Source organism: Bos taurus, chromosome 17 (assembly GCF_002263795.3).
Source record: "Bos taurus isolate L1 Dominette 01449 registration number 42190680 breed Hereford chromosome 17, ARS-UCD2.0, whole genome shotgun sequence".
NCBI classification, from domain to species: domain Eukaryota; kingdom Metazoa; phylum Chordata; class Mammalia; order Artiodactyla; family Bovidae; genus Bos; species Bos taurus.
In genome coordinates, this window is record NC_037344.1 from 69935077 (window position 1) to 69961437 (window position 26361).

General features: G+C 60.5%; 1 protein-coding gene across 10 annotated transcripts; it reads left to right on the forward strand.

Moving 5' to 3' along the window:
• On the forward strand, nt 1–26301 carry SMTN (smoothelin). 10 transcript variants are annotated; one of them, XM_059876045.1, is made up of 21 exons: nt 1–96; nt 1130–1190; nt 5310–5440; nt 10226–10374; nt 10688–10841; nt 10933–11011; nt 11110–11207; nt 12294–12617; nt 12707–12779; nt 13357–13428; nt 13512–14000; nt 14193–14365; nt 17418–17570; nt 17657–17732; nt 18825–18989; nt 19075–19137; nt 19350–19416; nt 20348–20521; nt 20669–20786; nt 21546–21697; nt 25994–26300. In XM_059876045.1, the coding sequence occupies exons 3-21, from the start codon at nt 5390–5392 to the stop codon at nt 26142–26144; spliced, it is 2781 nt and encodes a 926-aa protein (XP_059732028.1). In that variant the 5' UTR covers nt 1–96; nt 1130–1190; nt 5310–5389; the 3' UTR covers nt 26145–26300.
• Nucleotides 26302–26361: the final 60 nt, after the last annotated feature.

A 26361-nucleotide genomic window follows, 5' to 3' on the forward strand; every position in this document is an offset into this window, starting at 1 on the left:
ATGACCTTTTCCCAGCAAAATCCTCAGAGTCCCACCTGCCTTCCTGTTCTCTCATGCCATACCCTCTCACCACCTCTTCCACATGCCAAACAGCAGGTGAGGGTTCTTTGTCTACAACTTTTATTTATTTTTTTAAAAAATATTGCTTCTGTTTTATGTTTTGTTTTTCTGGCCTCGAGGCATGTGGGATCCTAGCTTCCAGACCAGGGATCAAAACCCACACCCCCTTGCATTGGAAGGCTGCTGGACCACAAAGAAGTCCCTCGACAACGTTTAGAGTCCAAATACCGTCTCTCCCCCTACTCTCATGAGGCAGTGAGACCCCAAGAGCAGGCCCAACTCTGACCCAGCTCTAACCCCTTCACTCCTCCTGGTGCCCAGCAGCCTCGGGACCTCCAATAGGCTCATGGTCTTGGCCTTGACTGGACTTACAGCCCCTTGTGCACACATTCCCAAGGTGGGGTCTCCCTGGAAGTCTTGGAATTGTATGTTGTCTAGTCGATAGGGAGAGGGCTCAGAAAGCTCAGGCCACAAATACCCCACTGTGCAAATGAGGAAACTGAGGCTCCAAGGGAAAGAAAACTTTGCCTGGGCTGCAGCCGGGTCTAAAACCCATCACTCCTCTTGCCTCTTGACCCCAGGACTGGGCTTTCTCTGCAGGACCCCGGATTGGGGGAGGGGAAGCCAGAGAGATGCAGGGATCTGGCACTGCCAGCTTGGTAAAAATATTTATTTTCAGACTCAGAGACTAGAGCAAAATATTACCCTTGGCCCATGAGCTGTTCCAGCCACTGCCCACTCTGCCAGTCTAGAGTTGGACCTAGAGGAATCTGAACCCTTTCTGGGAGGGCCTGAAGTGAGCTGGGCCAAGACCCTCATTTTATAGATGGACCAACTGCAGCCCAGGCCGCCACAGTTTTCACCCTACTCACCTGGCATTTAGGGCACTTCACAAATGGAAGGTCTTCCATCCCCATTTCCTGCTCTATCCACAGCCTTTCTTGCCTCCTTTTCCCACTTACAAACCTCTGGCCTTATTCACACTGTTCCCTAGCCACTAATACCCTTTCACATCTTTCTCCCTCTTCTCCGTGGGATGGATTTCTTTGCACCCTTCCTCATGGATCAGTTTGCAACATCACCTCCTCTAAGAAGTCTTCCAGGATTTCCTCAATCCTAGTCGCAGCAAGGTAAACGAAAGAGGTTTTGGCATGGGACAGAATTCCACTCAGGTCTGAATGGCATTACCAGCTGAATGCCATTCAGCTGAACTGAATGGAAGTTCATTCAGTTCACTTCCGTGAACTTTAGTTTCCTCCTCTGTAGAATTTGGGTTAATACATATCTAGCTCCGTGGTCAATTTGCAACCCGGTAAATCCCATGTCAGGCATGCAACAGGTGCTCAGTAAACCCCAGGGTCCTCCTCTTGGGACGTTTTGCTCCTTCCTATACTGTGTCTGCAAGCTTCTCCAGGACCTCACGGGCCGCCCTTTGATCTTTATTTCACCACCATCTCGCCCCGCCCCTTTCAGATGGGAAGGGAAGGCAAGTAAGATTGGAGGAGGACCCCAGCCCTGAGGGCTTGACGGAGGGGCGGGACCAGTGCTTATCTTCAGTGTTACCAGGAACTAGTGAGCGCGTGAGTGTCACATAAAGTCCACACAGAGACTCACCCGTGCCGTTTCTCCCTGCTGGGGGTGGGGGTGGGGGCGGGGTGAGGAGCGGAGCTAGGACGAAGAAAGCCATTCATTGGAGAAGACAGCCGCCACTCAGGTGGCCTACCTGTGCTCCGCCCCAGAGGGCTATTCCAATGGGCGCGCGAGGTTTGACTAGGACCTAGTTGGCCTTGGAGGGTCCTGACCCTCGTCCTGGAGAATAAAAAGGCATCTAGGTTGGGAATTCCCTGGCAGTCCAGTGATTGGGATTCTGAGCTCTCACTGCTAGAGTGCCCGGGTTTAATTCGTGGCAGGGGAACTAAGATCCCATAAGCCACGTACCCCACCCCACCCCCAAAATAATAATAATAATAATGGTAACAATAAAACAAAGTTTATTTTAAAACATTACATCTAGTTTAACTAGAAAGAGAGTAGATGCGGCTTGCTCGAATTAAAGCGCCCAAACTGGGCTCTGTTTGCTCCTCCTCCCATGTGACCTTAAGGAGTCTCTTCCCTCTCAGCGCTGAGGTTTTCCCATGTGTAAAATGGGATCACCTCTCAGGAATGTGGGGGTGAAATAAGTTGACGTCTTTAAAAGAGTTTCAGAGTGGATACTGCCCCTCTGTCTAGATGGGGGTGAGGTGTGGTGGCGGATGGTCACAGAGGCTCTAGACAGTGGGGCTGAGTCTCCTGATGCAACAGGCTGAAGCCACTTCCGCATAATCCCATATCACAGTGGTTAGAAGCACAGGTTCTATACTCAAAACGTGCTGGTATGAATCACAGTTCCACTACCTATCACGTGTCCTCAACTGTAAAATGAGACGGTAATCTTGGGCTCAAACAGTCATCATAGGGATTATATGCCTGGTACATGGCAAGTACAAAATAAATGAGTTTACATTATTATTGTTATTATTTGACAGACAGGACTCCAGACACCACCTCCCAGGCTCCAAGTCCCTTTGGTCTCCATGGAGACCTGCGGAAGGGACCCTGATCTCTAGTAGAAGGGACTGAGTGGTTTTTCCCAGGGGGGTCTGAGCTCTGAGGTCCCCTTATTTATTCCTTATGTTGTCTTGGGCATGTCGGCTCTCTCAAGGCCTCGATTTCCTCCATTTACTGAATGAGATTCTGGACTTGGTGTTCCAGTTTAAAACCCCAGCGCTGAAAGAGGGCGACCCTGAGGAGCTTGGCAGGGAGAAGTGACAGATAAGGTGAATGTGTGTGCAAAGGTGTGTGGGTTGGGGAAGAGGTGTGTGATTGACTACTGCATCTGAGGCGGCCCCTGAGGTGCCCCCACGTAGGGTCAATGTGCTGCCGGCCACTTAGTCCCTGCTCTGAGGTGGCCTGGACCAGGTGTCCTGAAAGCAGCCTGGGGGCAGCGGCCAAGCCCAGGCACAGAAGCGAGGAGGGGGCGGAGCTGAGGGAGGGGACAGGGTCTCACGAACAAAGAGGAGGGCGGAGAGAGGCTGTCCCGAAGGCTCCGCGAATAGTACTATCCCGGGCCACTTACCCTGGCTTCGCGCGCCCTCCCCGACTTTGGCGCAAAGTTGCGTCCTCCTGGCGACGCCCACTCGACCAGCCAAGGTTGCAGGAGCAGTGGCCCCAAGACTGCAATCCTGTACTTCCAGGGCCCGCGAAGGGCGGGGCCTCCACTAGGGGCGTGGTAGTCAAAATTGAATTTCCCCAATAAGGCAGGAGTGTGGGCGGGACCCTCCCCGGAATTGGCTGGCGCGGGGGCTCGGGGCGGGGTCCTCGGGGCTGCAGGCGCGGCTGGACAGGCGGTGCTAGCAGAATCCCGGGGACGGTTGCTGAGCGGGCCTGGGATCCCGGTCGCGGCGCCTTCCGCCTGACCGCTCCTAGTCGTCCATCTGTTGGATTCCGAACGACCTAACCTGAGCCCGCGCGGGACGGGCGGACCAGACGGAGAGGTGGGTGTGCGGGGCCTCCGGGCGGCAGCAGGACCCCCAACGGGTTAGAGGGTGGCACCCGGATATGTGGACTCCCAGGGTTCTGGGACCCTCAGGTCTGGGAGCTCCCACCCATCCACGGGGGCGCTAAGCGACGGGGTAAAAGTTCTGAGACCCGGGGTAAAGACGCTCACGGATCTCCAGGAGGCTCCACGACCACCAGGGGTGTAAGTCTATGGGGGCAGAAACCCCGAGGAAGCTCCTCCGTTCCTCTGAGGCCCCTCACAAACTTTGGGGACCCCACACTGTGTGACAGGGAGCCATGGGACTGGCGTGGAGCAGCGGCGGGAATTCCTGAAGAGAAAGAGACTTCCCTAGGAGTTCTAGATTCAGCATTAGGGATCCCTGCCCCTCAGAAGACATGGGGGAACTCAGAGTATCCACAGAACCTAAGTCTGGTGACTGCTTATGAAGGACCGCAGCAGAGGGAGTTTGGGAGGTTGCCACCTGTCCGAGACTACAGGGATGGGGAAGCAAGCAGCGACTTGAACAGGCAGAGTCCCACGAACCCCAAGTGTGTGGACTAGGACACCCCCAGACCCATTCACCGGATGAGGTGACTCAAAAGGTGACTGTTCTGGGGAGGGGGAAGGGATGACTGCGGGATGAATCAGCGGGAGCAGGGGCAATCCTGGGACCATTTCAGTCACCGTACAGTAACTGAGCACCTCTGGTGTGTCAGGCCATGGGCCCTGGAGATTCCAGAAAGGTTAGGGCTGCGGGAGGAAGAAAAGAGTTACGCTGGGAAGCTGGGCCAGGATTTAGGGGGCCATTTTGAGAGACAGTAATAGGGCAAGAGGGAGTGTCCTGAGCCCCTGAGGGCACTTTGGAAGGGGACTTCAGAAGCTAGAGGTGGCCAAGTTTAAATCCTTTCCCTGCCCTCTGGGTCTTTGGGATCCTCCATCCTCCGTGACAATCCTATGGCCCTCTCCAATCCTGTTTTTCAAAGTCCAGGAGCTGGGCGGATCAGTTTCTGAATGTTTTTCCAGCTAGGGAACTGAATTCTAAGTGTGGGAATTGGCAGGAGAAGCTGGGTGTCCGGACACCTGGCTTCATGAAGTCAGGGCAGTTGGCATCGGGGGAGGGCGGGAAGGGGAGGAGTGGAGAGGGGTGTGTGCAGAGGGCTGTCCTCAAGCATTGGAAGACAGAATGTTACCTCCAATGGCTTAAGTTACCTGGGGAAGTGCGAGTGGCGCTAGAGCATCAAGGACTTGGGTTTGGGCTTAGTCCATAGCCAGAGGCTGAGCTTTTGGGATGACTGGGGGCTGGGCTGGCCCTGGGGATGGGTGGGTGGGGCAGGAAGCCATGGAGTGTGGCCGGCACCCCCTGGTGGTGAGCACAGCTTGGGTGGGCCTTGCTGGGCCCTGGCTTCACAATCCAGATCCCTACCCTCCCTGTTTGATGCTTAGATATGGCAAGGGCCCAGCTGAGGCCACACAGCAAGCTAGCAGTCCAGGTGACTGGAACTAGGGGCTTCTCCTCTTGGTTCGTTGAGTTTTCCAGCACACACTACCTGAGGGAAGAAGGCACCTCCCAGCCAGGAGTGACATCACAGATAAGAAGGATGGGACACCAATGGATGATCATGGGTTAGAGGGGGAAACTGAGGCACAAGAGCCCAAGTGCCTGTGGTTTCTGGAGGTCTCCGCAGGCCTGACTCACGTCTATCCACTGCAGAATTTCCTGAGCTGGCGTCAGGTGCCAGAGGCACTGGGGAACTCACCGGGAAGGGACGGACGGAGCTCAGGGCCAGCAAGATGGCAGACGAAACCTTAGCTGGGCTGGATGAGGGAGCCCTGCGGAAGCTGGTAAGTGGTCCCATCATCTCTACTATGAGGACAGACAAGCCAGGCCGGAGAGGCAGGGTCTGTCCAGGATACCTCTCAGGTGACGAGAGGAGGTGATGGGGGAGGGGCCAGAGGGAGGGCTCAGGGAAACAGGGCTAGGGCTGTTCCACGTGGCTGATGCAGAGGTTCTGGTGGCATGTGCCCATCCATGCCAGGTGCTGAGGTTGTTCCTCCCAGCCCCCCAGTGCCACCACCTGTTTAAACAGTAACTGGTGAGGACTTGCCCATGTGCAGCCACAGGTGTGGGGAGGCTGGATTTGCCTCTCCCAAGCAACAGCCTGGGCAGTATCCACCCCTGGAGGCCAGCCCAATGATAACAGTAGCAGCAATGATTAATAATACGCCAGGGAATAGCAGGGAGCAGGCTGGGCGGCTAAGCACACTGTCTCGCAGAATGGTCACAGCAGCTCCAAGAACCAGGAGGAGAATACTGTGGCTCGGAGAGGTAAAGTCACCTGCCCAGGGTGACTAGGAAAAGGAAGTCACCTGCCCAGCTAGGAAAAGGATTAGCCAGGATCCAAACAAACCCCCAAAGAGGATCATGGGAGACCAAGAGACCTGGATAAGTCAAGGCCAGAAGAGCTCATCAAGACAGGCCTTGGGGACCCTTAGGAACTCTGTGACTTCTAATCTATCTGTAAAATGGGAGGTGGGGGCAATGTGTGTGAACATAATATCTAGGTCCTTCAGCTGGCATGAGGATGGAATGAGGCATGGGCCTAGATCTTGGTGTGGAAAAAGATGGGCCCCCTATATCCCCTTTCCCTAGCTTCTTCTTGAAGCCCCTCCCCCAACATCGGTACCATGCACAGAGAGGTAGTGGGGCAATCGAGCAGGGCAAGTATGTGCCCACCAGCAAGGGCAGAGAGCAGTGGAACAGGAGAAGGGGCCAGAGCCCCACCCGCTCAGCCCCTGACCCATGTCCAGGGGGTAAATTAAAGATTTACTTTCCCTGGGAGAAGGCAAATGACCCACCCCACCCCCATTCCATTCCTTTGGAGGCAGGGGCTGGAGCCAGCCAGCTCAGCCCAGTCACTGCCATCGTCTGCCCAAGGTACTCGGCCTCGGACAGCACCTCAGACTCTGGGTGTCTGCCACTGCCACAGGCGGCTGTGTGCAACCTGAAGATGGGCTTCCAAAGTCTCCCACCTTGTCAGCTCGACTTCCCGGCAGGAAGTCAGAATCCTAACGCGGGTAGTGAAGAGAAAGCCAGGTCTCCGCGCATCCCCATCTCTAGGGGTCCGCCCAGGCTCACGGCTCTCAGCCGCCACCCCTGCTTCATGCAGGCTTGGGCACTGGAAAAAGGGTTTCGGAGAAGCTGGACCGTTGGCTGTACGCCGCTCATCCCCGACCCCCTCCCTGGGAGAGGACTAGCAAGACCTCGGCCCTCGTCTTGGACCCCGAACCCCGCCTTCCCTTTCCCTAAATCCTTCCCATTCCAGGACCAGGCCCTCCGTGGCCAGGCGCCCGCCATTACTGCGCCCCAGCGCTGCCGAGGGTCCCGCCCCGCGCGCGCCGGCCTCGTGGCAGGAACAGGGGGCGTCCCGAGCCGGGCTCCTCCCCGCGGGGCCGGGCCTTTTAAGGGAAAAGTTGACCCGCGCCTGAGCGTCGGGCCGATTTGGGGAACCCGAGATGCCCTCCGGATGTGCTCCCGCATATGCCTGCGAACTCGGAGAGGGGCTGTGCGGGAAGGGGGTGCCTGGGGCCACGAACACCACGTGCGCCTCCGCCACACACTGGGACGCCCTCCGCCTCGGTCCCGGGCTGGAGATCGGGCACTGACACTAGCTGGGTGACCTGCGGAAGCTGCTTAAGTCCGCGAACCTGTGTTTCCTCTCCATAGCCGGGGATGTTAAAGCAGGCGGCGGCGGGGGGCTTCCTGTCTGGCTGGCTCCGGGCCGGGCGCCTCGGGCCGGGCTGCTTGGGAGAGGCGTGGGCGGTGCGGGCAGCCGCGGTCGAGCGGCCCGCGTGCCTTCAGCGCCCTCTGGCGAGGCCTGGCTTCGCTGCCGGCCGGTCCCTCTTCCGTACCTGGAGGAGCCGGCACTGAGCGAATGCCCGCAAAGTCTCCCCCGTGGTGCTGGTGGGGACAGGCAGACGCCGGGGGCGCCCCCGGCAGCCAGAGTACAAAGTACTCGGAGGCCCAGCCCCCCGGGAGGAGGAAGCACCCTCTTTCCTCCCAGGAGAATCTCACCGGGCAGTTTCGGAAACCGCCCCATCTCCTTCCCTTTCCCCCCGGCGGACAATGGCGCTTTGTACTTCCTTCCCTCCCAACAACAGCCCCCTCCACTCAGGGCGGTGGGGCCGGAGAGGGCTGGCAACGCGGGACACACAGCAGGGACACGGTGGGCGGACCTTTGTCTCCAAGCCCAAAGGGACGGGTCATGCGCGAGGGTCACCAGTGGGGTGGGGCTGTCCATTCCCCAGCCCTGCCCCACCCACGGTGGGGAATCAGACAGAGGCTCCCATTTTCCAGATGGGGACACTGAGGCTCCCAGGGGTGGGCAGAAGTTCCCACATCAACCTTTCTTCAAGGATGAGAACCCCATCTCAGGATTCCAGGGGTTTGGGAAGGGGAACCCAGGAGACAAAGGGCTAGGGCTCATTGCATCTCTGAGCCTCTTTACCCTCTGCACAGGAGGGGCTGCATCAGCTGGCCTCCCAGGCCCACAATCTCCTAGCTTACCACAGAGGGCTTGGGGCCTGAGTCAAGGTCAGGACTGGGGGTGGAGAGCTGAGCTTCATTCTCCACCTGCTCCCGCATAATAGACTCCCTTAAACCCCGGGGCATCTCTAGTACAGGCTGCAGGGGGTCCCCAGTATAGTACGAGGGTCATCAAGATATTCACCATAGTAGACAGACAACAGTCACAGAGCTATCCTCAGCCCAGGGAAGGCCCCAGAGTCATGGTAAGTGAAAGTGAAGTCACTCAGTCATGTCCGACTCTTTGCGACCCCATGGGATTTTCTAGGCAAGAGTACTGGAGTGGGTTGCCATTTCCTTCTCCAGGGAATTTCCCGACCCAGGGATCGAACCCAGGTCTCCCACATTGTAGACAGACGCTTTACCTGGGTTCAAACCTGGGTTCAAACCCTGGCTCAGATCACTTTTCCCTGAGCCTCAGTGTCCTCATCTGTCAAATGGGAGTAATAGAGTGCCTAGGGCTTCTGTGAAGTTGGGACAGTTATGGGACTCAGCACAGGATCTGCACACAGATTCTCAGTAAACATTATAAATGCCTCTGGGGATCCTGTCCTCACTTCCCTCACTTTTCTCTCTCCCCTCTTGTCTGACTCTGGAATCAACCATACACAGCTCTGCAAGGTGGGGGACCCCGAGTCACCTCCTCTATCCCCACCCACTGCCCCGAAGGGGGACCAAGTGAGAAAGCCAAGACTAGAGAAGTTGGGGATATGATTCTGACCACCCAGCAGAGATTGACTGGGGCTGGAGCCAGCTGGTGGCGGGGGGTGGGGGGGTGGTTGTTCTGTCTTGAGCCTCCAGGGACCCTCCCAAAGCTCCTAGGGAATGTGAAGACTGAAGGTTCCCTGGGGGGCTCTGTCACTTGTCTCTGCTCTCTTCAGACTGGTACAAGTGAGCTCATGGCTAAGCTGGGCCAGCCACACCCCCCACTGAAACATCCCCAGCTCCCACCTGACCCCCCAGGGAGCAGGAAGGAATGATGGCGGAGGAAGCGGAACAGAATGGCAGCAGAGGGTTCCCAGGGCTGTCCCTTGGGGACTGGGGGCGGGGGGGTGGGCGGTATGGAGGAAATCACCGTGTGTACACTTGCCCCCACCTGACACAGACCCCACCCTGGAGGCCTATCTCTGCCATTATCGTCCTGGGGGCCCTAAGCCAGTCCTTCTCCCCTCTCCCACAGAGGCTCCGTGGGGAGGATGAGGGTGGGGGCAGTAGGGCTGGCTGACCACCCAGAGAAGGTGCCCTTTCCCGGACCTGGTTAGACCAGTCACCTTCAGTTTGCCAGGGAAGGACGGGCCGAGAAGCTGGTGGGAGCACCTGTCCCCATGGATGCCCTCTCTAGGGCCCTGGGTAGACCCTAGTGCAAGCTGCCTTATCTGTCTGGGGGGTTGGCCCTAACATTACGGGTACCAGCCCCTTTGCCTCTTTAATGGTGGCTGGATCTGGACCAGCGTAGGGAGAAAAAGAGCCCCCGACCAGGCAGGGAGCTCTGACTCCTGAGGGCCTGCCCCTGCCTCAGTTTCCCCATCTGTCCAATATGGATGAGGCTGCCACCCATCAGCAAGGCTGTGGTGCACCGGGACTGTGGGAGTCTCCCTTGCTCACAGCTGGACCCCAGCAGCCCGAATCACCCTTCCCTGCTGAGGGACGCTGTTAGGGGCCCTTAGGATGGCCTCTCTCCTCCTCCACAAATGACTCCGTGGCTCTCGGGGTTCGTTGAAGGGCTCTGAGAGGCAGGAGTAGAATCACAGGAAGGCATGCCTGACTTGGCATCTGGCTCAGGTGGGTGGGATGCCGGCTGCCCAGTCTGTGGATCACCGTGCATGGTGGGCCTTCCAGAAGCCCTGGCCATGATCTGGGTCTCCCCCTGAGACCAGGTTTGAGTGGGCAGGCAGGCACGTGATGGGCTTGGGGCAGAGGGAGCCAAGACAGACCATTCATTGTGCCCCAGGCCAAGCCGTGGGCAGCTGGTTGCCCGCCCTCCGCCCCTGGCAGCCAAAATGACTTGCCCCCCACCCCCCACTGCCGCCTCCGCCTGTCCACAGTTGGAGGTCACGACGGATCTGGCAGAGCGGCGACGCATCCGCTCGGCCATCCGGGAGCTGCAGCGGCAGGAGCTGGAACGCGAGGAGGAGGCCCTGGCATCGAAGCGCTTCCGTGCCGAGCGGCAGGACAACAAGGAGAACTGGCTGCAGTGAGTGTCGGTGGCGGGGAGTGGGGACACACGCAGGTGGGACCGAATGTGCCAGGGCTCAGTGCGTGTTGTGCAGGCAGGCCTGAGCCAGGTGTCTGCTGCCCATCTGGGTGTGCACACGGCCGCATGGGCACGCATTTGGGGTAGTATACAAGGATGTTTGCAGGCGTGGACCACGTGCCTGGCCACACCCGTGTGGTATTAGCACTCAGGTCCCTGGGCGTGCATGTGCCAGCGTGTAGCCAGAGGGTGTGCACAGCTACCTGCCCCTCTGCTGAAGTTCCGGGTACCCTGTCCTGGCCTCCACCCTCAGCCCACATCCTCCAGGACTCGGCCCTGGCCGCGGAGGTGACCAGTTATGGTGTCCCTGCAGCTCCCAGCAGCGGGAGGCTGAGCAGCGGGCTGCTCTGGCACGGCTGGCAGGACGGCTGGAGTCAATGAATGATGTGGAGGAGCTGACTGCACTGGTGAGGCCTGGGCCAGGGGCAAGGGAGGGGGCTGGGCCGGTGAAGACCTGGACTCACAGCCCAACACCCGACACCCACCCCTCACCCGCAGCTGCGGGGCGCCGCGGAATACGAGGAGCGGAAGCTGATCCGAGCCGCCATCCGCCGTGTGCGGGCCCAGGAGATCGAGGGTACGCGCCCCGGCCCTGCTGCACGCTGCCCTCAGCGACCCCTCCACCAACCCCCCGACCCCTTGGCTCTCACCTGACACTTCTCCCTTCCCTTCCAGCTGCCACCTTGGCTGGAAGGCTGTACAGCGGGCGTCCCAACAGTGGCTCAAGAGAGGACAGCAAGGGGCAGGCAGCACGCCGGCTAGAACCATGTGAGGTAAGGGGCGTGGGTGAGGTCCTGGGCCGACCAATGCCAGCACCACAGAGCGCCTGTGTGTCTCTCACTGTTGGGGGGGTGCCCAGCTTGTGTTTGGGGAATACTGGGGCTCTAATCTCAGGCTTCTGCCCCACTCTCCCAGGCAAGCTCTGGTGACATGTCCCCATGCCAGAGTTCATCTCTACCCAGGCCTCCTGAGCAAAGCCAGCTTATCTGCACTGCTCCCAGGCTCCTGTCTGTCTCCCATTACCACCCTGCTGGCCTCCCTGCTCCCAGGCCTACCTCCCACCCCCACACTAGCCATCCAGCCTCCACTCAGCAGACCGGGGATCTCCCTGAAATGCAAATCAGACCCTGGCTCCGGCCCAGCTTAGACCATCCGTGGCCGCCCCTCCTGCTCCAGACAGCCCACATCCTTACCTTGGCTCATCGGGTCCCGCCTTCAGGCCCCAGCTGTTCACAGGGTCTGTTCTCCAGGGCATGTGGGTGAGAGGTCGGGCCCTGCAGGTTCCCTAAGTGGCCGGCAGAGCCACTGGGCCCCTGGACCTGGCAGGGCTGCCCCGAGTGTTAGTCGCTCAGTTGTATCTGACTCTTTGCTAACCCGTGGACTGTGGCCCACCAGGCTCCTCTGTCCATGGGATTCTCCAGACAAGAATACCGGAGTGGGTAGCCATTCTCTCCTCCAGGATCTTCCCAACCCAGAAATCAAAGCCGCATCTCCTGCATTGCAGGCAGATTCTTCACCACTGTGCCACCTGGGAAGCCCCCTACCCCACGGGTTAACCAGGCTGAGGCCAGGGGTCAGGGGTCTCCACTCCAGGAATCTGTTAAGTCTGGGAGTCCCCAGAAGGTCTGCTGCTGTCCCTAACCCCTGACATCAGGAGCTGGTCCTCTCTGAACTTCCTGTGACCAGGCAGTGCCAAGAGGTTGGGAAGTGGGGATCAGAGACCGCTCGTGGTGCGCCAGCAACCACGCTTGCACAGGTGCACCTGCAGGAAGCCGTGCCCAGCCCCTCTGCTTTGCATGCCCTGCCCGGGGCGCTGCCAGCCTAGGGAGCCTTGGCCGCATCCTGTGGGCCTCCCGCAGGTGCCGAAGCCAGAGGAACAGAAGCAGCAGGTGGAGGTCCCAGAGCCAACCCCGACCCCCAGCAGCTCCAGCCGGGATGTGACCACGGTGACGCTCCTGCTGCGGGCCCCTCCCAGGGACACACCCAGCCCACCTGCCTCAGCCGACGGTTCGCCCACCACTACCTCTCCTGAGCCTCCGCTGGAGCCTGCCGAGGAGGCCCTGTGCCCTGCCCCCGAGGCTCTGGGCAGTCCCGAGCCTCCCCCAAGCCCGCCCAGGGCTACCAGCCCTGAGCCCCAGGAGCCTCCAGCCACCCCCAGCACAGACGGGCAGGTGGTCGACAAGGTGAGTCGGGATGAGGGGCGGGGTTGCCAAGCAGGTGAGCTCCCGGGTCTGGGAGTCAGACCCCTGCCCACACCGTGTCTCCCCTGCAGTTCCCGCCCAGCCCCACGGAGCCCCCTGCCGCCCAAGGCCCCACCAAAGGTCGCTCAGACACAAAGAGAGCAGGTGAGGGTTCCGGCAGCAGAGACAGCGCGGGCCTCCCCTTCCCTGCCTGCAAAATGGGTTGTGGTGCCTGGACGGCTCCAGCACCCTCGGGTCCAGGCCCTCTCTGACACTGCCTCCTCCCACTGCCCCCGAGGTGTCCCCGCCCCCCGCCCGGCCCACTCCCCCCCACCCATGGCCAGAGGCTCTCCTGCAGCCTTGAAAGGCAACGGGCCTCAGGCACATTCTTTTCCCCAAAAAGGGAGTGCACCCATCTCCCAGCTGCAGCCCTGGGCAGTGCTGGCCAGGGGAGTGTCCCCCTTCCCCATCGGCAGGGAGGATCTGGGCACCCTTCCTCCGGCCCAAGCCTAGCCCCAGCTCCTGGCAGTGTCCAAGTCATCCTGGGGTCAGCGGGAGGAGGGGCCTGTGAGAGAGAGAGGGACGCAGCTGCGTGGGGAAGCCGGGAGCTGTGGGAGTTGCAGGATGGGCTGGTAGGCTAGAGGGGTGTGGAAGAGAGGACTCCAAGAGGTGGTCTCCACTGTCCACTCTCCTTTCTCTGCCCCGCCTCAACTTGGCCGCTACCGCCTCCCCATGCTGCCAGACCTGGCTGACCCTCGCCCCTGCCAACTCTCCCTGTCTGTGCTCAGCCCCCGCCAGCCAGCCCAGAACCAAGGTACTTGCCTGCTTCCCCCAACCCTGGGCTCTGGGCAGTGCCTGTCCCAGCCAACCACTGACGACCTGCCCCGTCCCGTCTAGAGCCCACCCCCCTCGCCAGCGGACCTTCCCCGTTCCAGCGGGCGGGCTCCGTCCGGGACCGCGTGCGCAAGTTCACATCGGACTCTCCTATGGCTGCTGGGCTCCAGGAAGGCCCACCCCGCGCGGCCCTCGGCCCCTCGACCCCTGCCAGGCTCCCAGGCCCCTCCCACACCAGCACCACCCCTGCCGCCTCCTCCTCCTCCTCCAGTGGCCCCTCCTCGCGGGGAACAGCCCGGCCCCTGGCCCAGCTTCAGAGCTGCCCTCGGGAGGAGGGCCCCAGGGGGCGGGGCTTGGCCGTCAGGTCCCTTGAAAACAGAGCAGGGGGGCCCGTGGCCGGCTCAGAGGAGCCCAGCGCCCCGCTGCCCGTGGCCGTGGGCGCCGCCGAGCCAGGGGCCAGTATGAAGACCACATTCACCATCGAGATCAAGGATGGCCGGGGCCAGGCCTCCACAGGCCGGGTGCTGCTGCCCACGGGCAACCAGAGGGCAGGTAGGCCTCCCCTCTGCCTCCCCACTGCTGGGGGTTGCGTGCCTATGGCCGTCCAGCTCCGCACACAGGACACGTGCCGTGGCCAGGGCTCAGGGTGTCTCCAGAGGGTGCGCTGGAAACGAGGGGCGCCATCAGCCTGGACTGGCAATGCCCCCACCTCTGATCCTGACGGTTGTCCTTCTCCCCCTCCAGAACTGACGCTGGGGCTGCGGGCGCCCCCCACCCTCATTAGCACCAGCAGTGGGGGCAAGAGCACCATCACCCACATCAGCAGCCCTGGGAACCTAGCCCGGCTGGGCAGTGTCACTCACGTCACCAGCTTCAGCCCTGCCTCCCTGGGTAGCCGAGGAGGCTGCAGCATAAAGGTGAGCCCTTGCTCCTCACCCCGTCAGCCTCCCCATCATCGGCCTCACGTGGACGGCTTCAGGGTGTTAGGGCTCGCCGGGATTCTCTCCTACTACACACACGGGAAAACGAGGCCCAGACAGGGGAGGTGCCCCCAGCCCACAACCAGTTGGTGGCAGAGCTAAGGCCAGACCTCACCAATCAGCCACTAGGCGTGTCGGAAGCTCACTGCGTACCGGCCTTAAGCTTCCCATGTGATGATTTCCGGCCCCTACTCCAGAATTGGCCAGTGCATTCCTCATGAACAGATGGGAAAAGTGAGGTCAGGGAGGGTGGTGAGGGCTTGCCCCGCCACACCCACCCCCCATCCTGTAGCGGCCACAGGGGCCCTGCTCCGACCCTGCGCTGGACCTCAGCCCTGAGGTGCAGAGCCGCTCATCTGCTCATCCAAGATCAGCCTGGCCCGTTGGGAGACTGGAGATTAGCGATTGCCATCTGCGTCAGCATCTCGGGGGAGGGGATACTGGGCTGAAGCACCGATGGGGGCACAGGCAGGGGGGTGCCAGTCAGGTGAGGCAGCAGCCCAGCAGGTGCCGTGGGAACTGAATCCGCTGCAGCCTTCCATTATTCATCCTGGAGCCCAGCATCAGCTGGCTGGATGCTCTGCAGGGGAGGGAATCCCCAGTGAGCCACCCGGCTGCCCAGGTAATGGCCTCAGTGCTGCTCCAGGGGCTGAGTGGGACTTCGAAGTGAGAGAGAATAGAGCCAGCTTTAGGGGTGACAGGGAGAGGGCGGGGGCAGGAAGCACCCTTCCCCTCCCAGGTCGGCACTTAAAGCACTCTCTGCCAAGGAGGTGAGGACAGGGTGGCTGAGGCTCTGGGGGTGATGGGAGACACCACCGGGGGCCTGGGGATCTGAGACCACCAACTGGCCTCAGCGTCCCCCTCCAGAAGCAAAGGGAGGCAGATGGTGTGCCTGGGATGCACCTGCTCAAAGCTGTGGTTGGATCTGAGCACAGAGGCTGGCAGAGGACGTCTATCTCAGGGACCAGGCACTCGCCACAGCAGGTTGCGCGAAGTCCTGCCCCCAACCTGCTCGAGGCTTTCTAAAACAGCATGGCGTGAGGGCAGAGCAGAGGATGCAGGCGTCTGGAGCCTGGCAGGCTGGGTCCTCTCCGCTCATGCACACGGGGGCCCTGACAGGCCCGTTCCTTGCCCCCTCCCTGAGTCTCCCCACCCACGGGGAATAGGCAGTGCTTCAGCACCTGGGCAGCCTCGCTGTGCTGCCGGTCTGCGATCTCTGCAGGGCCAGGGCCAGGCCTGGCGGTCCGCCTGCTTGGGCAGGCTGCCCCTCCCCCCACGGCCCCCTTCCAGAGGGAGCCCAGAATAGGTTTCTATTTGGGCTACAGCCCCAGCTGGCGGGCGGCGGGCCGGGAGGCCAGCAGGGGCGGGGCAGGCCCGCTGCCCTTGCCTGCGCCCTCAGGACCAGCTGCAAAGCCCGAGTCGGCCAGCCGGGAGCAGCAGTCCCCAGCACAGTCCCTGGCGTCATCCCACCGCACAGCCCCCCACCAGCACCATGCCGGGGGTCCCGGGGCCGGGCTCGGAGCTGGCCGCAGCCCTCGAGGAGCGACTGGGCTGGGCCTTGGAGGAGCTGCGGGCGGTGGCTGAGGCGGGCCGGGCGGCGGTGACCCAGGCCGCTGAAGCAGCAGCCTCGGCCATGGAGCCGGTGGCCCGGGCAGCCGAAGAGCTGCGGGTGGAGACGGCCGCTCTGAGCCGGCGGCTGGATGCACTGGGCAGGCAGGTGGAGGTGCTGAGCCTGAGGATGGGGGTCCCGCTTGTGCCTGACCTTGAGCCTGAGCTGGAGCCCAGTGAGCTGCTCCTGGCCGCCGCAGACCCCGAGGCCCTGTTCCAGGCGGCCGAGGATGCCGGGACCCCCGTGGCCCACCCACCTGCCTTCAGCACCCGCCGCCGCTCCTCTGCCGGCCCTGCCCACAGCGCCAGTCTCGTAAGTCCCTGTGGGCTGCTGGGGGGGCTGGTTTGGAGCCAGGCTCGGCCTCTGCCGGAGGACCTTAGGGGTGCCACCACCCGTTCTGAGCCTCAGTTTTCCTGTCTGTACAGGGGACTGGGGCGCCGGTGCTCCCAGGCTAAGGCGAGATGGTGCCATGCCCCTGGCCCTGAGGCACGCGTGGCGGCTGCCCTGGCAGCCCCTGGCCGGGGCCCAGCCCCCAGCCCCACCCCCACTCCCTGCCCCAGCCAGGCCGAGCCTCCCCGAAGCAGCTGCCACCTCGTCTCTCCTTACCCTTACAGCAGACCAAGGGGCCCTGCCAGGAGGGGATGGGGCTGTGATAGCTGGGCTGGGGGCTTGTCTGCATGGGGTCTGGGGAGATGCCCTTGGATGGGTAGGAGGCTAGGTTGAGGCTAGAGGGGCCCCTTAGGGGGTGACGTGCTGGGAGTGGGGAGCAGGGGCGAGCTCCAGAGAGGACTTGGCTCTGGGCAGCCCTGGTCAGACACCTGGTCAGGAGCCTGTGGGCCTTGGTCCAGCTCCCTCACCGTGTGGAGGGGGGACACATGCTGCCTGGGCACTGGCCCAGGAGGACCCAGGCTTTGGGAACGGGCAGGACAGGGCACAGCCTGCCTGGGAGGGGGCTGGGAACGAAGCGGCAGAAGGAACTCGGGTTCAGGGGTTAGGCTTCAGCGCAGACGCCGGGCCGCGTCACACTTCTAGAAGGACTGGGGACAAGTCCCACAGCTGCCCTGAGCCTCAGCTTTCCCATCTGTTAGGAATACTCAGTGTTCACACAGTGCTCACTACTGAATGGAAATCACCATTATCGCCACCCTTAGTTGCATCAAGACAGTTCTGGGTACATGGGAAGCCCAGCAACAAAGCTCTCAGTGCCTCTTCCCTGAGCCTCACACCAGCGGGGCCATGCCTGGGCAGACAGTCCAGCTGGCTAGTGGTATCTCAAAGCCTGTGCCAGTAGCCCCAGGGCCTGGTCTCCTGTCCTTTGGAGGCACGGTTGGTTTCATCTACAGCCCTGCTTATAACCCATGCCCTTTCCCCTCTCTGCAGATGGAGCCAGAGCCCGCAGAGCCCCCCTCTGCCGCAGTGGAGGTGGCCAATGGTGCCGAGCAGACCCGAGTGGACAAAGCACCAGGGAGCCGGAGCCCGCTGAGTGCCGAGGAGCTGATGGCCATCGAGGATGAGAGCGTCCTGGACAAGATGGTATGGCTGCATCTGGTGGACTTGGGGTGGGCGGGGGCCCGGGCGGGCAGGCACCAGGTGGGAAATGATGGGGGCTCTGTCTGCAGCTGGATCAGACTACGGACTTTGAGGAGCGGAAGCTCATCCGGGCTGCACTGCGTGAGCTCCGGCAAAGGAAGAGAGGTAGAGAGCCCAATGCCCCCACCCCGCCCCCAGGTCAGCTGCCCCCTTCTCTGGGGTCTATTCATGGACACTCCAGCTCAGTAGCGCCTCCCAGTGTATTCTCTAGACTCAGCTTTGCCTTTTTGGGACCCGGCTCTTGCCTGGCCTCCTTCCTCTGGATCCAGCGCTTCCGTTTTCTAGATGCTTCTCTCCTGCTTCCCAGACCCAGAACCAACTTCTCTTCTCCCTCCTAGACCCCGGTTACTCTCTCCCCCAGAAACTCCTGCTTCCATCCGGTTGCTTCTCCAAGTTCTGTCAACTGCTCCTTCCCTGAATCCAGATACTCCTCCTTCCAGCTGCTTTTCTCTCCTCAAGGTCCACCGATGACCACCTTGGGCTCTGCCTCCTTCCCCAGGCACAGCTACTTCCCACCCCCGGACCCAGCTATTCTTTCTTCCAGCTTCTAGTCCCGTTTGCATCTCCAGATTCTCTCAATTACTCCCTCTCTGGATCTAGCTGCTTCCTGCAGAGCCCACGGATGGCTGGCAGCCTCTATGCCCACCCACCTGCTGCTTCTCTAGGCAGGGGTACGCCTGTGTTACAGAGGATGTTGGGGCAGTTACCCCCTTTGCCAGCTTCTCTCCCAGCTACCCCGTCCCTGGATCAAATGGCTTCTCAGCTACCTCCAAGGACTCCGTCTGTGGACTTCTAGTTGCTCTTCTCCCTGCTAAGACCTATCTGAAGGCCCCTGCAGCTGCTGCCCTCTCTCAGCTTCTCCTCCCTGGATCCTGCTACTCCCTCCCTAACTGGAGATACTCCCTCCCAGACTCAGCTACTCATTCGCACAGACACTCCCTTCTTGGATCCACATACTCTCCCCCTTCAAGTTCAGCTGTTGCTCATTTCCGAGTGCACCACATGCCCCCATTCCCTCCCAGGTTATAGCTCCCCCCTCCCCCTCAGCTACTCCCAGAGAGGGCCCTTGCCCCCGTGTCTTCAGTGTTGCTAACGAGTTGCCCTCCACCCCATCTGTGTGCCCCGTGTGCCCGTGCATATGTGCTGTGTGGGCGATGGTGACCTTTCTGGGCATGCGTGGGACCATCCCCCACCCAGACCAGCGGGACAAGGAACGAGAACGACGGCTGCAAGAGGCCCGGGCCCGGCCAGGGGAGGGCCGCGGCAACACGACAACCAAGACCAGCACGAGGCACAGCCAACAGACGGCTGACGGCTCAGCCGTCAGCACGGTCACCAAGACCGAGCGGCTCGTCCAATCCAGTAAGGGGCCAAGCTGGGCTCAGGACGGGACCACGGCCCCTCCATCCCGCCGCTCACACCCTTCCTCTCACCCCTGCCCATGCAGATGACGGCACACGGACGGCCCGCACCACCACAGTGGAGTCGAGTTTTGTGAGGCGCTCAGAGAGTAAGGCCACCGGGCGTCTCCGCGTGCCTGCCTGCCAGCCCACCTCCTCAGGCTCTTCCTCGAACTGTCACTCCAAACTTTCGTCTGTGTGTCTCTCTGTCCAGCCGTCACTTTCTCTTCTCTGCCTGTGGCTCCCTCCATCCCTCCGCCAGCCCTCCTGCCCCGTCTCCCAGCCCGGGACCTCACTGTGCTCCCCTTTCCCTCTCTTGCAGATGGTGGTGGCAGCACCATGATGCAAACTAAGACCTTCTCCTCTTCATCATCCAAGAAGATGGGCAGGTGAGCACAGGTACCTTCTCCCAGACCACGGAGGAGTCAGTGCCGCAGGAGACCTCATTGCATGCCCATTCTACAGATGGGTAGAGCAAGGTGTTGGGAGATGTTGGGCACACAGCCAGAGAGAGGTAGAGTGGGAGTCAGAACACTCCTGCTTGCCTTGCCATTTCATGTAATTCTCAACTATGCCAAATCGTTGGCGGAGGCCAACAATTTGCTTGGGGTCTTAGCGAGGCCTCCCCACCACACTGAGCTACCTGATGGCACTGCCACTTTCCAGTGTCTGCAGACCACGTCCCATGTCACAGAGAGCATCTTTACATCTTAACCCCGTGGTGGAGGGGTACGCCTATGTTACAGAGGACGTTGGGGTAGGTAGGGTCAAGAATTCAGGCTGGGTACTGCAGGGGTCCAGAGACTCTGCATCAGAGACTTGTGTTCAAGTCCTTGCACTGGTCCCCCTCCCCGTGCCCTCTGAAATCTGAGGCCACAGGCCTCCATTTCCTCATCTCCAGTGGAAGTGGTAAGCTCACCCCTAACCCTTGTGCAATTTAAAATGACATATAGAAAGGGCTCAAGAGACACGAGCTGTTATTATTGTTACCATTGCTGTTAGCACATCGGTGGTCATTATTAGTTGACAGTGCCTGGAATGGGAACACACCTGTAACCTGGGCCTATAATGAGCCTTGGAAGAGAACTCCCCACAGGCAAGTCTGTTGAAAAGAGCTTGGCTCCTACTTTCTATTCCTTTGAGCCTCAGTCTACTCTGTAAAACGTGTGTGATGGGAGCCCCTCCGTTGCTGGCCGGCATTGCCGGTGGTGGAGATACGGGAAGAGTGTAAGGTCTGGAGCGTGACTAGCCCTTGGCGAGTCGGGGTCGAGGCACAGGAGCCGCTCCCGGGGCCCTACCGGTCGCTTACCCACCCCTCAGTATCTTCGACCGGGAAGATGAGGCCAGCCCACGGTCTGGCAGCCTAGCGGCCCTGGAAAAACGCCAGGCAGAGAAGAAGAAAGAGCTGATGAAGGCGCAGAGCCTGCCCAAAACCTCAGCGTCCCAGGCGCGCAAGGCTATGATTGAGAAGTTGGAGAAGGAAGGCGCGGCAGGGTGAGTCGCAGTGGGCAGGGCGGGGCCTAGTGACTACATGGGGCGGGGTCTGGGCTCTGGTGGGCGGGGGCGTGGAGATCTGGCCTACTGGGTGGGCAGGTGGAGAAAGTGCCCATTGTAACCCGGCTCTCTACATGACTCCCGCAGCAGCCCGGGTGGACCCCGCATGGCTGTGCAGCGCTCCACCAGCTTCGGGGTCCCCAACGCCAACAGCATCAAGCAGATGTTGCTAGACTGGTGCCGAGCCAAGACACGTGGCTACGAGGTGAGCCCCAGGAGGCCAGGTGAGGGCCTCCCCACCCCCATATGTCCCCCAGCTGCAGCTGTACCCTTCATAGCCACTGTGTCTGGCAGGGACGATGGGAATTCCTCTTCTGTGACACATAACAGGCTGTGTGTGTGTGTGTGTGTGTGTGTGTGTGTGTGTGTGTTAGTCGTTCAGTCACGTCTGACTCTTTGCAATCCCAAGGACTATAGCCCTCCGGGCTCCTCTGTCCATGGGATTTCCCAGGCAAGAACACTGGAGGGGGTTGCCATTCCCTTCTCTAGGGGCTCTTTCTGACCCAGGGATTGAACCCGTGTCTCCCGCATTGCAGGCAAATTCTTTATCTGAGCCACCAGAGAAGCCTCATAACATGCCCTAGATTCCTGAATAAGTGATAAAGTTGCAGGGCCTAGAGAGGGCCCTTGGATGGTGGGCAGGGTTCAGGACCAGACCCCACTCTTGGAGTCTTCCCCCTCATTGCTCTCTCAATGCACTGGGTGACTATCTATACGTAAGAGAAAGAGTGATGAGGGCATGACCATGGCCTTAGCGGGGTGGTGCTGGGCCTCTTGGTCACTCTGGCCCATTAAGTAGCAGATACAGGAGTTAACAAACAGTGGGAGAAGGCACTGCCCACCTACCGTGCAACCTTGAGCAAGCTACAGGGCCTCTCTGAGCTCGGCTGCCCTAGATCTGGAATGCCAAAACACAGAGGGTGGAGGGCATGGGGGCGCTGACCAGTCCTCCCACTGCCCATAGCATGTGGACATCCAGAACTTCTCCTCGAGTTGGAGTGACGGGATGGCCTTCTGTGCCCTGGTGCACAACTTCTTCCCCGAGGCCTTCGACTACGGGCAGCTCAGCCCACAGAACCGGCGTCAGAACTTCGAGGTGGCCTTCTCGTCCGCCGAGTAAGTGTGGTTGTCGGCTCCTTGCTGGTGTCGGCCGGGCGTCTGGGGCTGGGCGATCTGCGCCAGGCCCAGCCGCTTCGAGGCTCCGTGGAGCCGGCCAGCCCCACTGTCATTCAGCAGCTGAGACCCACCCCCCACCTTCCCCAGAAAGCCCCCGTCCTCTTCCACCCCACCCACCTGCTGCTGAGCGTGCCAGGTGCCCGCCGGAACGAAGGAGCCGGAGGCCCACCTACCAGCCCGGGCCAAGGCCCACCAGGTGGCCCTGTCCGTATCCCCTCCATCCTCCGTCTGCCCCCTTCTCCCTCTCTCTCTGCCCTTTCTCTGTCCTGCTTTCCTCCCACTATCACCAGAGCTTCCTGCTCCCACGGGATCCCGGCTGGAGATTCCAAAAGGAGGCTCCTGGCCCGGGCACCGTGCCCGCCCAGCCTATATAGGTGTTGCCAGAGGCTTATATAGGACTTCCGCAAGCCCTCCACTTTGGAATCATTGCCCCGTCTGCACACCTCACTCTCAGCACCCTCCTCCACCTGTCTCTCCTCCTCTCCTTCTCTCTTTCTGGTTCCCCCCAGATTTCTTCTTCCTCCTCCCCCCCTCCACCTCCTCTCACGCCTTCCTCACCCCCGCTCCCTGGGGCACAGCCCTCCTCTCCAACCCCGGCGCCAATGCCATCGCCCCCCACCCCTCGTTCCCTCCCGCTTGCCCCAAGAGTTCTCTGCACCTGTGACTGATCTGGCCCCCACCCCTGTCTGCATCGCACACCATTAGTGATGGGTAGTTGAGCGGCACGTCCACGGTGGGGAGGGGGCATGCGGGAGGCTGGCAGACTGCGGCACTGAGAACGTAACTGAACTCATGTCTCTGTATGTGTGTGTGTGTGTGTGTGTGTCTCTGTTCTCCTCCCCTCTCTCTTCTCTGCCTCTTTCCCCCACCCCGCTGCCCAACTCGGGCCCGGCCCGCCCCACCCCTCCCCGGCCCCCTACCCTCCCCAGGACCCATGCGGACTGCCCGCAGCTCCTGGACACAGAGGACATGGTCCGGCTTCGAGAGCCTGACTGGAAGTGCGTGTACACGTACATCCAGGAGTTCTACCGCTGTCTGGTCCAGAAGGGGCTGGTAAAAACCAAAAAGTCCTAACCCCTGCTCGGGGCCCCACGGTGAGGAACGCCGCCTTGCTCGCCTGCCCTGTTGCGCTGGATCTGCTCGATGGGGGCTCAGAGAGAAGCCGGGGAGGTCGGAACAGGGAGGGGAAAGCAGAGGGGCCCCCTGAGAAGAGCCAGAAGGAGCCAGACACAGCCTGATCTTCTGGCTGCTCAGTACCTTGCAGATGAGACCATTCTTCTCAATGGGCAGTGATGACCAAGATGGGCAGGACAGAGCTGGAGGAAGCCCAGGAGGCCATGGGATCCCGGGGTTGCGGGGGAGGCACCCGACCCAGCCAGCGGGTCTGGGACAGCTCGCTGAAAAAAGTGCACACTAAGCTGGCATCTGAATACCAAGTTCAGGCTAAAGGAGGGAGAGGAAATCCCGGGCAGAGGGATCAGCCAAGTGCACCGGGGTGGGGCTGAGGGACGTGGAGGGCATGGCACACCCAGGCAGGGGAGGATGTTTGTTTAGTCTGGGTGTGAGGGGGAGGAAGGGGTCATATTCAGGAGTCCGAACTTCTTTCTGAAGACAAGAGTCATAAAAGTTTTCCAAACAGAGAAGGGATGTAGGTAGCATTTTAGAACAATCCTTGGGTGAGGCCTGGATGAAGGACAGGGAGGGAGGGGATGGACTAGCCAGCTAGAGAACCTTAACTAGAGAGATAGGAGTTCTGATGGATCCACTGGGGAGGGAGGAGGGTCCCAGGCCTCCAGTTGGTGCACTGGGGGGTTGGCTGTGCCATGCTCTAAGATGAAAGGCTCAGGAACAAGACCAGTTTAACAGGAAGATGTTTCTGGTGGAGGTCCTGGATCCCCAAACCAGCCGTGGCATTTCCTGTCTGGTCATCTCACATCAGGGTCACAGTAGAGAATTCATATCTTGAGCTTACTGCCCATTACATACCAGGAGCTCAGAGGAGAGAAGACAGTGGCGGACTCATCGTGTGCCAGGGGGTGGTAGGTCAGAGCCGGGGCTGGAAACGGGAACTTCAAACTCCCCACCTTGTGGCTCTTTTCCTGGCCCCATCCCTTTTCCCACCCATTTCATAGAGAGAAGAAAAGACAAAAGGCCCAGAAGGAGAAAAGGGATTGCCTAAAGTAATGTGAATCAGGGACAGAGCTTGCAATGCACCCAGATGCCCCTCAGGGCCTGGAGCCATTGTGAGGGGCCACCCCCACATGCACACATAGATTCAGAGAAGCTGTGCAGGTGAGGGGAGGATGGGCATGGCGCTGTCTCCAGGTCATATATGGACTTGGGAGCTGCTGCCCAGCAGGCCAGCCTGGAGGGAGAGGGGCCCAGTCCGCCCCGTTCCAGCTGGAAAGTGTGACTCAGCCGTGCTGTTGTTCGGATTGCCTGGTGTTTGGCCTGTCACTGGGGCAGCCAGAGCCCTGTGCCGTGAGCCCCGGTGTAAACAATGGCTTTATAAGGTCTCCAGGGAAGACACCAGAGGTGGGAGGGAGCCCCACGATGGGAAAGGCCAGGATACCCCGGGAGATAGCCGCAGCTGGAAGAAGCTACAGAGAGAGGCTGCCTCTTCACCACAGTACAGCTGGAACAGGCCCAGTCTGGGGCAGAGACGACCCCCAGGGCACACAGCACGTCAGCAACAGGGTCAGGAACCTCTTACTCATTCTCGGTGCTTCCAAGGACTCAAATGAGGCAAAGAATGACTATGCTGTTGTTGTAAAGATGGGGAAACTGAGTCACAGGGCAGGGTTTGCTCTAGCTTCCACAGCTGGCCGGGAGTAGAGCCTACACTGAAACGGGTCCCCTGCTTTCCTGGCTTCTTCCCTGAAGGAGTCCTGGAGAAAGGAAAGTGGGCCCTGGCCCTTACATGGTTTGACCTTGAGGGTCTGACCTTGAAGGCGCAAGATGGCAGGTAGTCCTGGGCCCTTGGGTGTCTTGGGAACAGGAACAATTCCTTTCCTCATGCCCCCCCTACCAAAGGAAACTCACTTAACAACAGTGACAGTGTTAACTGTATGCCAGGCGTGGCGCATGGGAGGCAGGAGAGGTCTGGCTCCAGGAAGGGAAATGGAGCCAGGGAGCGCGCTCTGTCTCTGAGCCCTGGGGCTGTCAGTTATTTAGTAGCCGCAGCCCACTCCCCTCAGAGTGGGGCGAGGGCTCCTGCAATATGGAAGGAAGGGGGCCCCAGGCAGGTGCCAACGTCCAGGGCTGGGGGCCTGGATCGCCTCAGGCCCAGACCTGCACCTACTAAGTGGTGGAGCTGGAAATGAATGCCTCTTCTGTTCTGTGAGCTTCCCTGATAGCTCAGCTGGTAAAGAATCTGCCTGCAATGCAGCAGACCCTGGTTCGATTCCTGGGTCAGGAAGATCCGCTGGAGAAGGGATAGGCTACCCACTCCAGTATTCTTGGGCTTCCCTGGTGGTTCAGCTGGTAAAGAATCCGCCTGCAGTGAGGGAGACCTGGGTTCAATCCCTGGGTTGGGAAGATCCCCTGGAGGATGGTCAGCAGGGTGTCCTGGCCCCGAGTGTGATGCTAATGGTCCAGTGTGTACTGACTGGGACGCTCATCTGCACCCCCGTTAAAGAACTGCCTCCCACACATACATACACCTCCCTGGCCTCCGTCTCACACAGCAGGGATGTCCCTTGAGGTAGATGGGGGTTCCCAAGCTGCTCTACAGCAGGTCCCAGGCCAGGGAGCTGGCAGATAATCCAGGGTTCAGGTCACTGAAGTGGTCCTGGATGCAGAGAAGGATTTGAGGCCCCTTGGGTACCACGGTCCAAATGAAAGGCTTTGCCAGCTAGAGTGTACCTTTGGGAGTGAGAAGGAGGCGGCCCTCCAGAGATAAGTGGACGGGGTCTGAAGTCAGGACCTCCCCAGGATTAGGGGTTGAGACCTCGACCCTGCAGTAGGTCCACGGGCCTGGACACAAGGGATGGGGCAGGGATCTCCTCTTTCGCCTCCATTTGCCTGGCCTTGCTCCCCACCAGGGTGCCTCCAGGCGTGGGTGGGTAGGGCCTGGGGTTTCAGCCTTCCTAGAAGGCTTTTCCCCCGGTCAATCGATCTGGAGTCGAGTTTATGCAAGACCCGCAGGCTGCGGCACTGGAAAGACCTTCGAGTAGAGGGGTCGCCGCAGGAGGTGGGGCCGGCGCTGACAATCACTCCTGTGCCCCCTCCCGGCAGGATGCTGGTGGACTGCGTACCCCTGGTGGAGGTGGAGGACATGATGATCATGGGCAAGAAGCCCGACCCCAAGTGCGTTTTCACCTACGTGCAGTCGCTCTACAACCACCTGCGGCGCCACGAGCTGCGCCTGCGCGGCAAGAATGTCTAGCTTCCCCTCCGCCGCCCGCACGGCCGCCCGCGGCAAGCAGCGCCCACCATCCAGGCACCATCCCCTCCCTGTGCGCCTGCCCACCGCTGCCCTGTCTGTCGCGGCACCTTCCCACGCAAACACGCAGCGTTTTGATAAATTATTGGTTTTCAACGACCCGGATTTCTCTCTGCCTCCCTTGGGGGGTTGGATGGAGGGCGGCCGGGCAAGGTGTGCC